Below are 19,932 nucleotides of genomic sequence, written 5' to 3'. Positions count from 1 at the left end.
TTTATAGCATAAAATGTTTAAAAATGTGCATAAAATTACAGTAATAAAACAATTAATAATTTCTAGCATAACCTTTAAAAGATTATAAATAATATTATTTACAATGCTAAATATTTGAAAATGAAAAATTTAAATTATTAAAATAATTTTAATTAGTAGAAATAAATAATTAAGAGATATTTTATATTATCTGGAATATTTATAGCATAAAAAGCTCATAAGAATATGCATAAAATTATAATAATTAAACAATTAAGTATTTGCAGCAAAACATTTGAAAGAACGTAAGTAACATTATTTACAATGATAAATATTTAAAAGAATTAAAATTTGAAATGATCAACATAATTTTAATTAGTAGAACAAAATTAATTAAGAAATATTTTGTATTATCTGGAATAATTACAGCATAAAATGCTTATAAAAATTTGCAGTGATTTATAATAATAAAAAAGTTAATTATAATGAAATAAATAATAATGAAAAAGTTAATTATTTGCAGCAAAACCTTTGAAAGATCGTAAGTAACATTACTTACATTTCTAAATATTTCAAAAATTAAAAATTGAAAGGAATATTAGGATTTTAATTAGGAGAAAAAGATAATTAAGAAAATTTTTATATTATCTGGAATATTTATAACATAAAAAGTTTATAAAAATTTGCATGAAATTATAATAATGAAACAATTAATTATTTGCAGCAGAACCTTTAAAAGATCATAAATAATATTATTTACGATGCTAAATATTTTAAAAATGAAGAATCGAAATGATTAATATGATTTTAATTACCAGAAGAGAAGTAATTAAGAAATATTTTATATTATCTGGAGCCTAAAAAGCTTATAAATATTTGCATTAAATTATAATAATGAAAAAATTTAATTATTTGCAGCAAAACCTTTGAAAGATCATAAGTAACATTATTTACAATTCTAAATATTTAAAAAATGAAAAATTGAAAGGATTAGCAAGATTTTAATTATTAGAACAAAAGTATTTAGAAATTTTTTATATTTTCTGGAATATTTATAGCATAAAAAGTTTATAAAAATTGCATAAAATTATAATAATCAAACAACAAATTATTTGCAACAAAAACTTTAAAAGATCAAAGAAATATTATTTACAAAGCTAAATATTTTTAAAATGAAAGATCGAAATGATTAATATGATTTTAATTAGCAGAAAAAAATAATAAAGAAATATTTATATTATCTGGAATATTTATAGCATAAAAAGCTTTTAAAAATGTGCATTAAATTATAATAATGAACAATTAATTATTTGCAGCAAAACCGTTGAAAGATCGTAAGTAACATTATTTACAATTCTAAATATTTTGAAAATGAAAAAATTGAAATTATTAATATGATTTTAATTAGTAAAACAAAAATAGTTAAGAAATATTTTATATTAACTGCAATATTTATAGCGTAAAAAGTTTATAAATATTTGATAAAATTATAATAATGAAACAATTAATTATTTGCAGCAAAACCTTTAAAAGAGCATAAGTAATATTATTTACAATGCTAAATATTTTAAAAATGAAAAATTGAAATGATTAATATGATTTTAATTAGTAGAACCAAAATCATTAAGAAATATTTTATATTATCTTGAATATTTATAGCATAAAAAGTTTATAAAAATTTACATAAAGTTATAATATTGAAACAATTAATTATTTGCAGCAAAACCATTGAAAGATCGTAAGTAACATTTTTTACAATGCTAAATATTTTAAAAATGAAAAAATGAAATGATTAATATGATTTTAATTAGTAAAACAAAAATAGTTAAGAAATATTTTATATTAACTGCAATATTTATAGCGTAAAAAGTTTATAAATATTTGCATAAATATATAATAATGAAACAATTAATTATTTGCAGCAAAACCTTCAAAAGAGCGTAAGTAATATTATTTACAATGCTAAATATTTTAAAAATGAAAAATTGAAATGATTAATATGATTTTAATTAGTAGAACAAAAATCATTAAGAAATATTTTATATTATCTTGAATATTTATATCATAAAAATTTATAAAAATTTACATAAAGTTATAATAATGAGACAATTAATTATTTGCAGCGAAACCTTTGAAAGATCGTAAGTAATATTATTTACAATGCTAAATATTTTTAAAATGAAAAATTGAAATGATTAATAGGATTTTAATTAGTAAAACAAAAATAGTTAAGAAATATTTTATATTAACTGCAATATTTATAGCGTAAAAAGTTTATAAATATTTGCATAAATATATAATAAGGAAACAATTAATTATTTGCAGCAAAACCTTTAAAAGAGCGTAAGTAATATTATTTACAATGCTAAATATTTTAAAAATGAAAAATTGAAATGATTAATATGATTTTAATTAGTAGAACAAAAATCATTAAGAAATATTTTATATTATCTTGAATATTTATAGCATAAAAAGTTTATAAAAGTTTACATTAAGGTATAATAATGGAACAATTAATTATTTGCAGCAAAACCTTTGAAAGATCGTAAGTAATATTATTTACAATGCTAAATATTTTAAAAATGAAAAATTGAAATGATTAATATGATTTTAATTAGTAAAACAAAAATAGTTAAGAAATATTTTATATTAACTGCAATATTTATAGCGTAAAAAGTTTATAAATATTTGCATAAATATATAATAATGAAACAATTAATTATTTGCAGCAAAACCTTTAAAAGAGCGTAAGTAATATTATTTACAATGCTAAATATTTTAAAAATGAAAAATTGAAATGATTAATATGATTTTAATTAGTAGAACAAAAGTCATTAAGAAATATTTTATATTATCTTGAATATTTATAGCATAAAAATTTATAAAAATTTACATAAAGTTATAATAATGAGACAATTAATTATTTGCAGCAAAACCTTTGAAAGATCGTAAGTAACATTTTTTACAATGCTAAATATTTTAAAAATGAAAAATTGAAATGATTAATATGATTTTAATTAGTAAAAAAAATAGTTAAGAAATATTTTATATTAACTGCAATATTTATAGCGTAAAAAGTTTATAAATATTTGCATAAATATATAATAATGAAACAATTAATTATTTGCAACAAAACCTTTAAAAGAGCGTAAGAAATATTATTTACAATGCTAAATATTTTAAAAATGAAAAATTGAAATGATTAATATGATTTTAATTAGTAGAACAAAAATCATTAAGAAATATTTTATATTATCTTGAATATTTATAGCATAAAAAGTTTATTAAAATTTACATAAAATTATAATAATGAGATAATTAATTATTTGCAGCAAAGCCTTTGAAAGATCGTAAGTAACATTATTCACAATGCTAATAATTTTATTAAATGAAAAATTCAAAGGATTAATATGATTTTAATTTGTAGAACAAAAATAATTTAAAAATATTTTTTATTATCTAGAATTTTCATAGCATAAAAAGTTTATAAAAAATTGCATAAAAATATAATAATGAGACAATTAATTATTTGCAGCAAAACCTTTGAAAGATCGTAAGTAACATTATTTACAAAACTAAATATTTTAAAAATGATAAATTGAAATGATTATTATGATTTTAATTAGTAGAACAAATTCAATTAAGAAATATTTTATATTATCTGGAATATTCATAGCATAAAAAATTATAAAATTTTGCATAAAATTAGAATAATGAAACAATTAATAATTTTCATCACAACCTGTAAAAGAACGTAAGTAAAATTATTTACATTGTTGGGTATTTTAAAATGAAACGTATGTTATGACTTATATTATAAAATTAATACTTTAGGTTTTTTTTAAATTTAAAATTTTAATACTTGTTTATTTACTTATTTTTGTTCAGCCAAAATGCCAATTTAGGAATTTTTTACCTATCTATAACAGCATATGTTAATGAAAACTTATTTACATTCTAAGGATAAAATATTTACCACATAAAGGATAAATTGAAAAATCTTGAATAGCAATTTTAAATTATATTTGTTCGCATACAAATCAACACGTTCAAAATATATGATACACGCTATCTGTCAAATTTCAGTAGATGACTGCTAACAGTTTTCGCCGCTAGTTTCCACTGTTTTGTCCAAAATTAAGAAAGATACCATGGCCAAATTTCAGGCATCCTCTGAATTATGTACCTTTAAATATCTTTATTCCAAACTAAAAAATGCAAACTATGCAATTTTTGTGTTTTTCTGATATTACGAACAAATATTTCCTATTATTAAATAGGCACAATTTTTTTTGAAATGTTATATATGCAAACAATAAAAGAAGAGGCTAGATGCTTCTTAGAAATAATTATTAGCATTTTTACCGCTTGACAAAATAAAATTTGGGAAAAGAAATCACTGCATTTCATTTTATTTTCACTTTCTTCAAATCATTTAACTGGTAAATTTTATCACAGATCTTCAGAGCATGTCTGATCATTAAGCTTAATTTTGAATATTTATACACATTTGTACAGGAAGAAAATTGCTTCATAAAGCGAAATAATATCGATTTCTGATACCACAAAGACGCAGCATTTTTAAATTTAAATCAAATATAAACTCTCAGAAACAGGATAACAATGATATCTAGATATAATGATAAAAATAAATCTATAATGTATTCAATCCTGTAAAATTTTAAAAGTTACAATATATTTGTTCATATTATGAAACTATATTCAAAATAGCATAAAACAGTATTCGGAATTCATGTGTGATATATTTTCTAACTATTTAGTATGTGGAAAAAGCCCTGGAGAAAAGCCGGGAAATAAAATATCCCACTTAGAATTTAAAAAAAAATGAAATTTTAAAGAACAAACGTCTATTATTACATTAAAATATGTATATCAGCAGTTATACATCAAGGAGTTTTACATTCTGCATTTTTCTGGAAATGTGGCATGATAAAAAATCTTTGCTATTCACTAACTTAATCAGGACAGAAATAAAAAGATAATTTATAATAAATTTCTCAACAAAATGCACAAGTGCGATAAATTTCAATAATTTCCAGGCTATGATAGTTAAGTAGTTTGGTTTTTTTACTTTTTGAAAGAATACAAAGCAATCACGGATGGTTATCACATATTGCGCATTCATTTATAAGAAAACTATGTTAATTAATTTAAATTTTTGGTACGCCATATGATATTGTAACCCCTAAACTAATATGAAACGCAAATTTCTTGAACAAATACATAATATCAATGATATTGCGAAATTCCCACTCATATTTCATGATAATATGAAAATAATTTCATTACATGGCATAATTTTGTAACAATACGATTAATATAGTTATATGTTTAATGGTAAAAAATAATTTAATTTACGAAGAAATTAATGCTGGAGCCTAAAATGTTAGTTCAAAAGCATTTCAATAAACACCACTAGTAAGAATGTTGAAATTTAAAATAGGAAGATTAGAAACCTGACAATCATTTAAGAATAAAATTTAAAATAAATAGCATGATAAAATATTAATTTAAAAATAAAAAATTATAACTAGTATTATGCTTTAAATAATTCATACGAAAACAAAAATCAAATGGCCTTTTTTTTTGCATTTGACAACTTGATGAAATGAAATATGATATAAATTGTTTGAAATTAACTTAATAGTTTAGAATCTTATCCTCAATATTTTTCATTATAAAAGGTTTTTCACTTATTTGTATTCGACTACCTTCAGATTACATTATATTTATTCATTTATTTTATTTATTTATCGGAATTTTTGGAAATATCTTTAGCTGCCAACATTAGATATCACGCAATTGTGTTTTATTCATAAAGAACATCAATAAAATGATTAATTATGAGGAGTTACTTAAGATATATCAATCGGTAAAAGAACTGAAAAAAAACCACAGAGAAAGAACGGTATTCCAAAGAATATGTTACTATAATATAGAATCTTTAAAAGATAAATGAGCTTGGGAAATCGTTAAAAATTGAAAAATATCAGAATAAGAAAAAAATATTTTACTATAAGTATTATGAGTTAATAATATGTTGGAATTTTTATTTTTATTAGATAAACCAAGAAGTAAGTAATTTCATTTAGAATAAAAATAATGAATAATAAAAATTATTAATTTAGTATTATTTACTAAACAGTAACAATAAATTTCATATTTCTTAAATCATTACAAATAATTTTGAGGATAAGAAAAGATTCTAAATTTAAAAACATATTTTTTAACATTCTTCATTTTTTTAATTCTTCAGAAAATTAAACAGAATGCATTGGCAATTAACTAATTAATTTAATGGGCGGACATATAGATTGTAATAAGTTTCCCATTAAGAAAAGTAGAGGTATGTTCGTTCGAAATTAAAGGATATTTACTCAGACCAAAGAGTAATTTATTCAATTAATAAGTAAGTAAAGAAATTTTGCATATCTGACATGAATTTGAGCATACTAATTTTCGAATTCGTAGACAATTGCTGCATACTTTGAAACTAAAATTACATAACATTATAATTTATTATTAAAAAATTTATATAAAACTATTTATTCTCCTTCTTTCAAATTTTAAAATTAAGCACAAATTTACTCAAACTACATTAAACACTTTTAATATACTTCATAACTGCTGTATGAAGACATTAGCTAATAATTAGGAAGCACAAATGAATAAATAAAAAATCATATTACTCCATCATCTATGAGCATATATGTACTAATTACTACAAAACATAAAGCTGAAAGAATAATGGCACATATTTCTTTAAAGCTCGAAGCTGCTATATGGATCTAATTATATATACGAATTAAATTTATTAGATATATCGGGTTTTGCTGAAAAAAATCTAATCGAATTTCATTTTTGATACGCGTGTAATATAAACTACTATTTCTCTCAAGCTGCTTTACAGTAAAATACTGAGCACTGTGCGTGCAATTCGTGGGACTTTAAATGTTTGATTTTTTTCCATTATTTTCATTGATGAAGTCCATAGCAGATATGATTTTTAGCGGATATGATATTGCCACAAATAACATTCTAATAATGCTAATTCATGATTTCGAAATATAAAAATAACGAACTCTTTTATGAAATGGAGTGATATCCGAGGCTTTATGTAGACTAAACCTTTAATAATTTGTATGTTGCATAATAATGAGCCAATGGTAACAGAAATATTTTCTTAAAAGAACTTTCCATAGTGGATATGCGAAGTTTCAGTAATACATTTCTTTAAAAAAATTGGTATACTTCTGTGTCGACAGTGCAGTAACTTCATAGACCAATCAGTTTGAGCAAAACAGACTAATTCATTATTTTAAAATTCATCTAGGCGAAATAATCTGTATATATGTTATTACAGTAATAAATAATGTATAGAGTGTAGAGAAATTAGATGAAATTCTTAAATTTGCATTAAAAACATTGCTCTCAAGCAATTCTAACTCGTTAATGCTTTCAATTTTGCAATAGGATTTGGAGGTGGTAAGTAAAAAATTCTTTTATTCTTAGTTATGAAATTTAGTTTTGCTAACATATTTCATTTGACTTTCGAACACAATTCAGACAGAAGAAGTCTAGACTTGCCGGATCGTTTTAGACGAAATCCTGGCAATTCCGTAAAAATATCATCTAAATCCAAACCTTATTTTAATTTTAGGAAGTATAATTTTTAGCAAAAATATTACATATTCTGAGTATACTTTAATTACTAAAACAAAAGATACATGTTGATACATAATATATATCATCTTATTATAACTCACAAAAGGTCACGAGAAGCATAAAATTGAATACACTAATATATAAGAGAAAATTTTCATTTAAATAACAAAAAATAATATTATTTATATTTATCAACATAATATTGCTAAAAATATAGTTCTTGATGCTAAAATCTATTCCTTGGAAGACTATGTATATTTTTAAAAATATTTTAATTAATTTAAATACGAATGCGAGTAATTATTAATTTTAATTATTTGCTTCTTCTTGAAGAATATTAATGAATGAATCCTTTCTCATTTGAGTAAAAATAATTTAATATGTATATCAAATATCAATTAGTTTGAAATAAAGAATTCAACTTATGCACCCAAAGGAAATATACAACAAATAAATGCCTTTCATTCTAAAATGTAAAAGGTTTCATTATTTTTTACATTATCTAGCGAAAAAAACTAAGTAATAAAAATCGCTAGTAAAATAAATTATCTGTAATAACGCAATATTAAATTTTAAATAAAAATATGCACTTTCAATTTACAGAAACTAATCTCTACTGTTATAAATGTATATTTGAATGTTAATATAATATTAATTTATACAGAAATAAACTTAGCATGCCTCTTGGCTAATTATTGAATTATCGAAAATAGATAACATATTTCCTCTTTATTGCATTTAAAAATATAATTCTTGATTAATTCTTTCTATAATCTCATCATCTTTTCATTCATTCCATATCACTAATCATTTATTGAGCGCCGAATCGAAACAGTGATGATGCAAATGAAAATGGTCCATGCTATAAAAACGCTACCACTAAAAATTCGGTGCAATATCAAGATTTTTCAGTTGTATTAAGTAATTCTTTTTATAAACTATCCGTTTTGATATATTTTGCATTGTGTTGTATGAAAATCATAAAATAAGATTACCATGATTTATTGTATATTTACATTATTTTTGTACAATTGCTTGTATGTTTGTTTGTTATTAAGATTAACAAACATGAATTCAGGTGGATTGAAAATTAATCATTTTACTATTTTCTAATTATGTTGGTGCAGAAGGGGAAAATAGTTAATTAGCAGAATATAAATTCCTCCATTTTTGTTTAATTAATCCAAATTTTTAATTAATCAGATAAAATATATGATATAAAATTTTTATCCACGTTCACGTACAATACGTATCATTAGCAATATTTTCGAAAACAAAATGCGTAGAATACATTAGTTTTTCTATAAGATTTTGCAATATATATTCACCAACTTTAGGTTTTGGATCAACGTATGATGTTACAAATCATTCGAACTTATCCTATCATACTTAAGAAATTAATTATCGTAATATATAAATAATAATAATGAAATTTGTATTTCAGACTTATCAAATCTTCTTCCATTCCTGGAGAGTAAGTTTAATTCGTTCATTATAAAGAGCATCAATTTTTCTAAAAAAGTAATAATTTTTAACTAAAGGCACGCTTTTTTTCGGTGAAATGTATTTTCTGCAATCTTTTTATAAATATTCATTAATATAGCAGAGAATCAACTAATATAATGCTTATTGAAGTTGATAAAATTTTGAAAATACATTAATTGGTAATTCACTTTTGATAGAAAGCCTTCTTGTAATTCCTCGAAAATGGTAATAAAGCTTATTAACAATATAATTGTCCTTATACTTATTTATGAGGGTAAAGCACTTAAAGACATTTGCATCAAAAACTCTTGCAAAATTCTTAATGTTATCAAAATAAAGCAATATAAATACCAGAAAGAGGAAATAATTTGAACTGCATTTCATCCCGATCTCTTTGGTCAGAATATTTTTCTCAAAGTGCAAAAAAAGACTGAACATTATAATTGAAAAAGCAATATAATAAAGACATATTTCCGAATTTCGAAAATTGCTAAACATATAAATGGAAAATATAACTTAATAATTTAGAATAAAGTCATTTCATTAAATGGATGCATAACATAATTTCATTAATTAATATGTTCAAACGTTTTGTATTGCAGATGGTAATTCCCGAGGATTAGGAGGTAAGTAATAATAATCACCAAAAATCCTTGTCTAAAAAAGAAAAAAATGAAACGAACTTTCAATTATTTTTTCTATTCGAATTCATCCAACAGGAAAGTGTATTAAAAAGTTTTGTCCATAAAAATTTACATAAGATGAATGAAATATAAATTATTTCATTTGAATGTGCTATAAAAATGTTTTTAAAAAGGTTTAAAGATATAATATAAAAACTGATATTAAAATGGCATTTTTTAAAATTTTTTATGAAAACAGAATTAGATATCCAATGTAAAAAACCGAAACTAAAAACTAGTCCTAAATAAAATAATTTCTTTCCTTATGATTAAGAATTGTAATCAAAAGTATTATAATTTCAGACGATGGTTTTGGAGGATTAGATGGTAAGTAATCATAATCCCAAAAATAATATCTTATTTAAAAACAATATATATAAAATAATATCTTATTTTAAAGGAAACTTAAATAAAATGAATAAAATATAAATTATCTTGCGTGAATATTTTTTTAAGTTGAAAAATATTAAAAGATATAATATAAGAACTTATATTAAAATGGCAATTCGAAGGTTTTACGAAAAACATAATGGATATTAAATATAAAAAACGGAAATTAAATTAATAATAAAAAAATGATCTCGTTAATGTTATTTGTAATTAAACGCATTATTATTTCAGGTGATCTTTCTGGAGGATTAGATGGTAAGTAATTTTAAACCCAAAAATAATATATTATTTAAAAGATCCTCAAAACTTGCACAAAATTAATGAAATATAAATTATTTTGTTTGCATATTTTTAAAAAAATGTTTTGAAAAAATATTAAAAGATATAGCATAAGCACATATAATCAAATGAAATGTTTTGAAGGATTTAAAAAAAACAGAATTAGATATTATATATGAAAAACAGAAATTAAAAATTAATCATTAGAAAAGTAAGTCATTAAATTTTATTTGTAATTAAAAGCCTTATTATTTCAAGTAATATTTTTAGGGGGATTAAAGGGGGAAGTAATCAAAGACCCAGAAATAATATATTATTTAAAAAATCCTTGATGCTTTCATAAAATGAATAAAATATAAATTATTTTGTTTCAATATTTTAAAAAAATGTTTTGAAAAATATTAAAACACATAATATAGTGACATATAATAAAATGACAGTTTTTGTTTTATTTTTTTGTTTTTTTGTTTATGAAAAATAGAATTAGACACTACATATGGAAAACGGAAATTAAAAATTAATCATCAGAAAAATATTCTCATGCAATTTTATTTGTATTAATTATTTGTATTATTATTTCAGGTGATGGTTCTGGAGGACTAGATGGTAAGTAATCATAGTTCCAAAGATAATATCTTATTTAAAGATTCCTCGAAACTTACATAAAATTAATAAAATATAAATTATTTTCCTTGAATATTTTTAAAAATATTGAAAAATATTAAAATATATCATATAAGGATTTATATTAAAATGACTTTTTTAAACGATTTATGAAAACAGAATTAAATGTTATATATGAAAAAGGTTAATTAAAAATTAATTATAAGAAAAATAATTTCATTAAATGTTATTTGTAATTAAAAGTGTTATTATTTCAGGTGATCTTTCTGGAGGATTAGGTGGTAAGTAATCATAGAACTAAAAATAATATATTATTTAAAATTACCTCGAAATTTGCATAAAATGAATAAAGTATAAATTATTTGTTTCAATATTTAAAAAAAATGTTTTAAAAAATATTAAAAGACATAATGTAGGGAACATATAACAAAATGACAGTTTTTGGAGGATTTATGAAAAACCGAATTATATATTATATATGAAAAACGGAAAGTGAAAATAAATCATAAGAAAAATAATTTCATTACAGTTTATTTGTAATTATAAGTATTATTGTTAGTATCAGAAATAAAGATAATAACAGAAATTAAAATCAAATAATCAGAAAAAATAATATCGTAAAACGTTTAGTATAATTAAACACATTAATATTGCAGGTGATGATTCTGGAGGATCAGGATTTAACTAATTTTCATCTCAAAGGAAATATCTTGCATCTAAATAGAAAAAAAAATGAGGAGAACATTCTTCTATCATTTTTCGATTTTTTTTTTTTGGAAGGGAGGGGATTTACAGAACAAAAATATATATAAGAAATTATTTTTCACAACAACTTAGAGGAAATGAACAAAATACAAATAATTTGGCATAAATTCTTTTATTGTTTAAAAATAACCAGAAATTTTAATTTGCTCCAGACTATGGAATTGTTATAACTATTTTTTGGAATATTTATCAAATGAAAATTATATAAAAATTAACAAAATGAGATTGTAAACTATTAATAAGGAAAACAATTCAGTTAAAGTTAAGTGTAATTAACTAACATTTAAAGTTATGTGTAATTCAAAATAGTTTGAATAATATATTCTAAGGAATTATAATAAAATGACATTTTTCAAATTTTTCATAAAAATAGAATTATATGTTAAATTTAAAAATGATAAATTAAAATAAATCAGAAGAAAAAAATTTCAGTTAAAAATATGTTTAATTAATACATTTAATAATGTTGTTTTTGCAGATGACGGTTTAGGAGGATTAGATGGTAAGTAATTATAATTGAACAAAGGACATCTTACATAAAAAATTATATAAATATTCTTCTATTTTATCCATTTTTATGGCCTTTCTCCATTTTCTATTTTCTATGCAAATTCCCTTTCAGCTGTTAGTGTAATTTCCTATTATATAGAGAGTATTTATTACATATTTTGATCTTTTCATAACTCAACAATTCTTTTGTGCACTAAATCAAAACTGTGGTGATTCAAATTAAAGTGCTTAGGGAAATCAAACATTTATTAAATACGTCAGGAATCTTGCAAAAATGTAGTTTTTACATATTTTTCACTTGCATTTCGAAGTTTTGTATATGAAAGCCTTGAAATCTGAATTTCTGTAATTTGTTATCTTGCTTGTAGATTAACTCTATTGTTTGAGGATTTTTTTTACGTTATGTTTATTTAATTTTAAGAAGATAATCAATGAATTTGGGATAATTGATGATTATTATTTTTTCTATTATTAAAGGAATTTTTGATGGATGAAAAAAGCTGATAGATTTGATACTTTATATTAAAAATACGCTGTAAATGTAATTTTTTCCAAAAAAAAAACACCAATTTTGTCGAGAAAAAGAGACAATATTTTTTACTTCACTTTAAAATTTCTTTTAATGTATGCCAAAATCATCCGAAAATATCGTATCATCTTCAAAGAATTAATCTGAGTGTATAAATATTAAAAATGATGAAACTTCAGACTTGTCAAATCGCCCATTGCTCGATGCTGAGTTTTATTCTTTAATAATAAACGACTCCAAATATTCTGTAAATGTGATATTTTTTTTTACAAGAGACACGCAATTCTTCGCGAAATGAGTTTTTTGAAATTTTTTGAAAATTTTCAGAAATAGAGCAAGAAAAAAAAAACGGTCAGCGAAATGCAGGAATTCAAACGTATATAAATTTTAAAAAATAGTTATTTAAAATAATAATAGTCTACTTTTGATGAAAAATATGATATGGTGACAAGACTTTAGATTACATCTTAATGACCCAGGCGGTAATATAGAATGCAGAAAGCACTGAAAAGTGTCTGCATAAAAATCCTTTTCACAATTCGCTATGCTTATCAAGACAAAAAAGATTATGAAATACATGACTGCAGAAATAGTTCTCTTTTATTTCATCATTTCCTCCGGACCTTATTGTTGCCAATATTTTTATAAATTCCTTCAAAATATTGAACATTTGAATCAAAATAATTATAAAACAATGATAAAAAATACTTTGCAAAAATTGGTATTTTTTTATTTAACTTAAAAATAAGAAGAAAATAATTCCACTAAATTGTAGGCCATAATTAATAAGCAAAACGTATTTTTTTTGCAGGTGGTGGTTCAAGAGGACCAAGAGGTAAATAATCCTATCCTCAAAATAAAAATATTTTTTAGATACTAATATAAAAGGAATTTTCCCTTTTAAAATTTTTAATTCGAATTAAGGCAATGGTAAATATGTAATAGAATCTAATTTACATAAAAACAGATTAAAAATAAATAAAATATAAATCATTTGGTTTGACTACTTTTTTAAGTGTTTTAAAATACTCTGAAAGTTTTAATAAAAGGAATTGTGCATGAGTATTTTGTAATTCTGGGAAAAATTGGATTTCTTCTGACAATTAAAAATAGAATTAAAAACATAATAATAAAAATAACATAATTTCATGTAACTGTATATGAAATTAATATGGAAACATATTCGTATTGCAGGTTCTAGAAGACCAGGAAGTAAGTAATCTAGATCAGAAAAAAATATTTTTTTAGAAAATGATGACATAAAAACACAATTCCTTAAATAATTTTCTTATTCTAATTTAGATAACGTAAATATATAACTGATTTCACCTGTCATAAAAACTAATTGAAAATAAATAAAATATAAATAATTTAATAGGAATAATTTCTAAATGTTTTAAGCCATGTTTAAACTTTTAATCTAAGGAATTTTATACGAATAATAAATTTCGAAATTTCGGTAAAAATCGGATTTGTTATTATACTTTGAGACAAAAATTAAAAAAAATAATAATAATAAAATAATTAATTTAAACAATATTCGAAATTAATATACTTATTTGCACCTCCTGCAATAAAAATATATTTTTATTGCAGGAGGTGGCTCTGGAGGGTCAGGAGGTAAGGAATCATAATCACAATATTCAATTTCTTTTTCTTTAATTAGACGGAGCTTCTCTATTTCTAATTCTTTCTTTATTGGAATTTACAGAACGGAAATATATAATAATATAAATTTATCAAATAGATTTACAAAATGTGGATGGAATACAATTCATTTTGTATCTAATTTTTTATTGTTTCTTATTAGATTGAATATTATAATATAAAAAATATTAGGAGAATAATTTTCAGAATTTTTTATAAAAACAGAATTATATATTAAAAAAATAATTTCATAAAACGTTATATTTTATTAAAAATTTTATTATTGTAGGTGATCGTTTCGGAGCGTCGAACTGTAATTAAGAAAATTGATAAAATATATATCTCACTTTAACCGTAAAAGATAATTTTATATATTTTTCATTCTTTTTTTATTCTGTATTACTGAAAGGAATAATATATTAGAAAGTTTTTCTCATAAAATTAAATGGAAAATGAATAAATGCATATCATTTAGAGTGAAAATGTTTAAATGTTCTGAAACAGTTTGAAAAATATAATATTAGGAGTTATATCAGAATGGCAGTTTCTTAAATTTGATAAAATGAGAATAACATCCCATACGTGAGAAAAAGACATAAAAAAACAATGAGAGAAAAAGAAAAAAAAATAATTAATAAGTATATAAATTAACATATTTAAATAAATTGTTATTGAAGTTGATAATTTTGGACGATCAGGAGTTATGTTATCATTTATCTCAAATTTTTTAATTGAATTTTTTTAATGAAAAATTGAAAAAGTTCTTTTTTTAAAATTATAGTTTATTTAAATTGATTGATAAAAAAACCTATATTAGAAAATATTTCCAAAAAATTAGAGAAAATTAATAAAATATTAATATTTTTGGTGTGTATATTTTCAGACGATTTTAAAATGTCCAAATATATGGCATAAGAAATTATACCGGAGTATTATGTTTCATACTTTTAAGAAATAAAAATGCTAAAAGAATTTTAAAAAATAGTAAAATATATAATACATAAATAAATATTATATATATTATAATATAATATAATATATTATATATATTATAACATAATATATATAATAAAATAATGTATAGAGGTAAGTAATTTTAATTACAAAACAATTATCTTGCTTCAAAATGAAAAAAAAATGGGGCGATTATACTTCTTTTATTAAATTTATTTTAGGATTTAAAAAACAAAAACATATATATAAATTTCTTTCTCACAACAACTTAGGAAAATGAAGAAAATATAAATAATCTGGCATGAAATTTTAAAAAGTTTTTTAAATGAACTGATAATATAATGAGATCCAGAAGAATGAAATTATTTCAAAATTTAATGGAATTAAATTCATTTATTAAAAATAAAAAGCGCTGCATATTAATTGATAATAAAGGAATAATTTATTAAAGTCGTAAGTAATTAAGTCGGTTTTTATTGCAGAGGATGATTCTGGAGGAACAGAAGGTAAGTAACTTAATCACAAAACATATATCTTATAAAAAATTTTAAAAGAAAGAAATTATTCTTTTTTCTAGTTTTTTGTCCTTTATTTGGATTTACTGAAATTAAATATATATTAGTAAATTTTTCCCATTTAAACTTATAAAAATGTTATAAAAAATTATTCGTTTATTCGGAAATTTTCTAAATATTTCAAAAAAGTTTGATTAATATATATTAAGGAATTATAATAAAATGATCTAACTTTACTGGTATTAACGTCCCATTTTAAAGCAACACTATAGCTATTGTGGGGCAGAAGTTGTCTTTTTAAACCGTGGTTAGATGACGAGGACGATGCTTGAGTTGTCACCCCCTTCTCCACGCCACACCAGAGGGAGGATGTTTGGTCCAGACTGGTTTAGAGTGCCCAAGACCCACTCACACGACATTTATTCGGTTCAATCGGGTCTATAATCTGAAACCCTCCGGTTCCGAGGCTGAATACTTGCCACCAGGTCATTGCGACCCATATAATGATAGGAGATTTTCCAAATTTTTCATTAAAAAAATTATTAAATTTAAGAATTAGAAATTAAAAATGCTAAGAAGAAGAAGATTTTCATTTAAAAGTATGTTTAATTAATATATTTAAAAATGTTTTTTTTTTTTTTTTTTTTTTTTTTGCAGATGATGGTTCAGGAGGGTTAGATGGTAAGTTATTATAACTGAAAAAATCCTATTGAAAAAGTAATATATCCTATTTAAAAAAGATAAAAAATGATCCTATATCCTATTTAAAAAAAATAAAAAATGATATAAATATTCTTCTTTAATTGAAAAAATATTTTTCTTAAAAATGAAAAAAAAAATCATATAAATATTCTTCTTATACGTGCCTTTTTTACGTTTTCTATTTTCTTAGCAAATGTTCTTCTTGATATTTGTGTAATTCTCTAATATAGATACAAAATTTCATCTATACTACATTCATTAAACATTTCAATCTTTTTTATAACACGAGCACTTTTCTTTGCTCTGAAGCAAAACTGTAGTGAACAAATTAAAATGCCTCGAGCAGTAAAAATGTTGTGACAAAAGATTCAAACTGTGTCAGGAATCTTGAAAGAAAGTAATTCTCATATATTTGGCATCTTCATTTCGATCTATTGTATTTGAAAGCCGTGAAATCAGAATATCTGTAATTTGTTATCTTAATTGCACACTAACTCTCCTGTTTGCGGAATTTTTTTCATGTTATGTTCATTTACATTTAAGATCATAATGAAGCATTGGTAATACTTTATTTGCAGAATAGCATTTCTTCCTTTCTTGTATTCCTTATTTATTAACAAAAGCTCATAGATTTGATATAAAATTTTTATTTTATGTCTAAGAATACGCTGTTAAAGCAATATTTTCCAAAATAATTTACTCAATTTTGTCTAAACAATTAGGTAGAAATTTTTCTTCACTTTAAAATTTCTCTTCATATATTTTAAAATCTTCCAAACTTAATGTATCATATTTTAAAATGAATCATCTTAATGTATAAATAATAATAATGAAATTTATATTTCAGACTCGTCAAATTTTTCATGGCTAGATGGTAAGTTCTAGCTGTTATTTATAAAACGAACTAAACTTTCTATAAAAGCGATATTTTATTTCATTTTTATAATAGACACGCAGCTCTTCGTGAAATGTGTTTTCTGCAATCTTTTAAAAATATATTCAGAAATGGAGAAAAAAATTAACTGTTAGGAGAATTCAAGAATTCAAATAGATATAAATTTTTAAAATGAGTTATTTATAAATAATAATCTACTTTTGATGAAAAACATTCTTAAATGGTAGCAAAACTTGAGATTTTAATCGACAGAATTATAACTAACGTGAATAAAAATCGTAAATTTCGATGGAAATCGTATTCTTTATTTAACATGAAAATGGAAACACAAACTTAGAAATAAGAACAGAATTTCAATAAATTGCATGGAGATTTTAATATGCTAATCGTATTGTATTTGCAGGTATAGGTTCTAGAAGACCAAGAGGTAAGTAATAATGATCACAAAATAAAAATCTTGTTTATATATGATAAGATAAAAAGAATTTTCCTTTTTAAAATTTTTAATTCAAATTTAGGTAATGGTAAATATGTAGTAAAATTTAATTTAATTAAAAACTTATAAAAAATAAATAGAATAAAAAATAATTTAGTTTGAATATATTTCTGAAGGTTTTGAAACATACCAGAAGCTTTTTTTAATGGAATTATCCGTGGATATTTGGTAATTTCGATGAAAAATTGGATTACTTATTATATTCAAAATAGAATGCAAAATTTAATAATAAAACTAAATTATTTTATATAAACGGTATAAGGAAACCGTATTGGTTACTTATGACTTACTTATAAAACCGTATTACTTACTTATAAAAAAGGAAATAAAAACTTAAAAATAAGAAGAAAACAGTTTCATTTACCTGTATGCATAATTAATATCTAATGGCAATTATTATATCTTAAAAATATTCTTATTGCAGGTGAAGGTCAGGGTGGAAGCAATTTTGAACAGAAAATAAATATCTTTTTCAAAAAATGATGAATTAAAAAGAATATTTCTTAAAAAAATGTTTATTTGAATTTAGGTAACGGTACATATATAATAGAATTTAACTGTCATAAAAACTGATTGAAAATAAATAATATGTAAACCATTTGATTCGAATATTTTCAAAATTTTTAAGACATGCTTAAAAATTTAAATAAAACAATTGTATAAGATTAATTTGGAAATTTCTTTAAAAATCGGATATGTTACTATAGTTCGAAACAAATATTAAAAAAAACATAAGAAGAATGCAATAATTTTATAAAATATCATCCTTAATTAATATAATGATATATTTTTTTATTGCAGGTGGAGGTTCGGAAGAAAAAGGAGGTAAGAAATAATAATCACAATAATCAATTTTTTTTTACAAAGAGGCGGAGCTTGTTTATTTCTAATTCTTCCATTATTGGAATTTGCGGAACGAAAATATATTTTTGAAAATATTTTTCATAAACTGTTACAGAAAATGGATAAAATGCAAATAATTTTATATCTAATTTTTTAATGCTTCATGCTAGATTAAATAATGTATAAAAAATTTATAGAAGAAGATTTTTTTTCGAATTTTTTAAGACAATAACTATATATTACAAATGAAAGTAAATTTAATAAGATGAAAATAATTTCATTAAAAATTATATGAAATTCATCATACTACAAATGCAGGGAATGATTGTGGTGGATTGAAAATAGTTAATAATAATGACAAAAAATATATTTAATTTAAACCGAAAGGAACATTTTGATATGTTTTTTTTAAATTTTTTTATTGGGTTTGCTAAAATTAATTATAAAATGTTTCTCATAAAAATCAAAACAAAATTAATAAATGGATATCATTTATAGTGAATATTTTAAAATTATTCAAAACATATTGAAAAATATTTTTTAAGGAAATATACCAGAATGACAGTATCCGAAATTTTGATAAATTGAGATTTGCAACCCAAAGAAAAAGTAAAGTAGTGAATATTTTAAAATTTTTCAAAACATATTGAAAAATATTTTTTAAGGAAATATACCAGAATGACAGTATCCGAAATTTTGATAAATTGAGATTTGCAACCCAAAGAAAAAGTAAAGAATAATTTAATTAAAAAGCATATGCAATCAACATGTTTAATCATATTGTTATTGTAGGTGATAATTCTGGTGAATCAGGAGGCATGTTATTTTTTATCTTAATTTACAAATTTTGTTTTAAATTGAAAAGTTGAAATTTTTAAACTATTTGAATTTGCAGATTATAAATATACATAAGAATATATTTCCCACAAAAATTACAGAAAATTAATAAA

General features: G+C 21.7%; 1 protein-coding gene across 1 annotated transcript in view; it reads left to right on the top strand.

Moving 5' to 3' along the window:
* Window positions 1-19,932, top strand: part of LOC129987695 (collagen alpha-2(V) chain-like) — a 170,000-nt gene that overhangs the window by 43,480 nt on the left and 106,588 nt on the right. Inside the window, exons 38-45 of the mRNA XM_056095646.1 lie at window positions 267-284; window positions 503-520; window positions 1,296-1,313; window positions 1,700-1,717; window positions 1,902-1,919; window positions 2,507-2,524; window positions 2,709-2,726; window positions 3,515-3,532. Of these exons, the coding sequence (XP_055951621.1) occupies window positions 267-284; window positions 503-520; window positions 1,296-1,313; window positions 1,700-1,717; window positions 1,902-1,919; window positions 2,507-2,524; window positions 2,709-2,726; window positions 3,515-3,532 (144 nt within the window). The remainder of the gene's footprint in view (window positions 1-266; window positions 285-502; window positions 521-1,295; window positions 1,314-1,699; window positions 1,718-1,901; window positions 1,920-2,506; window positions 2,525-2,708; window positions 2,727-3,514; window positions 3,533-19,932) is intronic.

The sequence above is a fragment of the Argiope bruennichi genome, chromosome 10 (assembly GCF_947563725.1).
Source record: "Argiope bruennichi chromosome 10, qqArgBrue1.1, whole genome shotgun sequence".
Taxonomy (NCBI): domain Eukaryota; kingdom Metazoa; phylum Arthropoda; class Arachnida; order Araneae; family Araneidae; genus Argiope; species Argiope bruennichi.
This window is presented reverse-complemented; position numbering and strand designations above follow the sequence as displayed.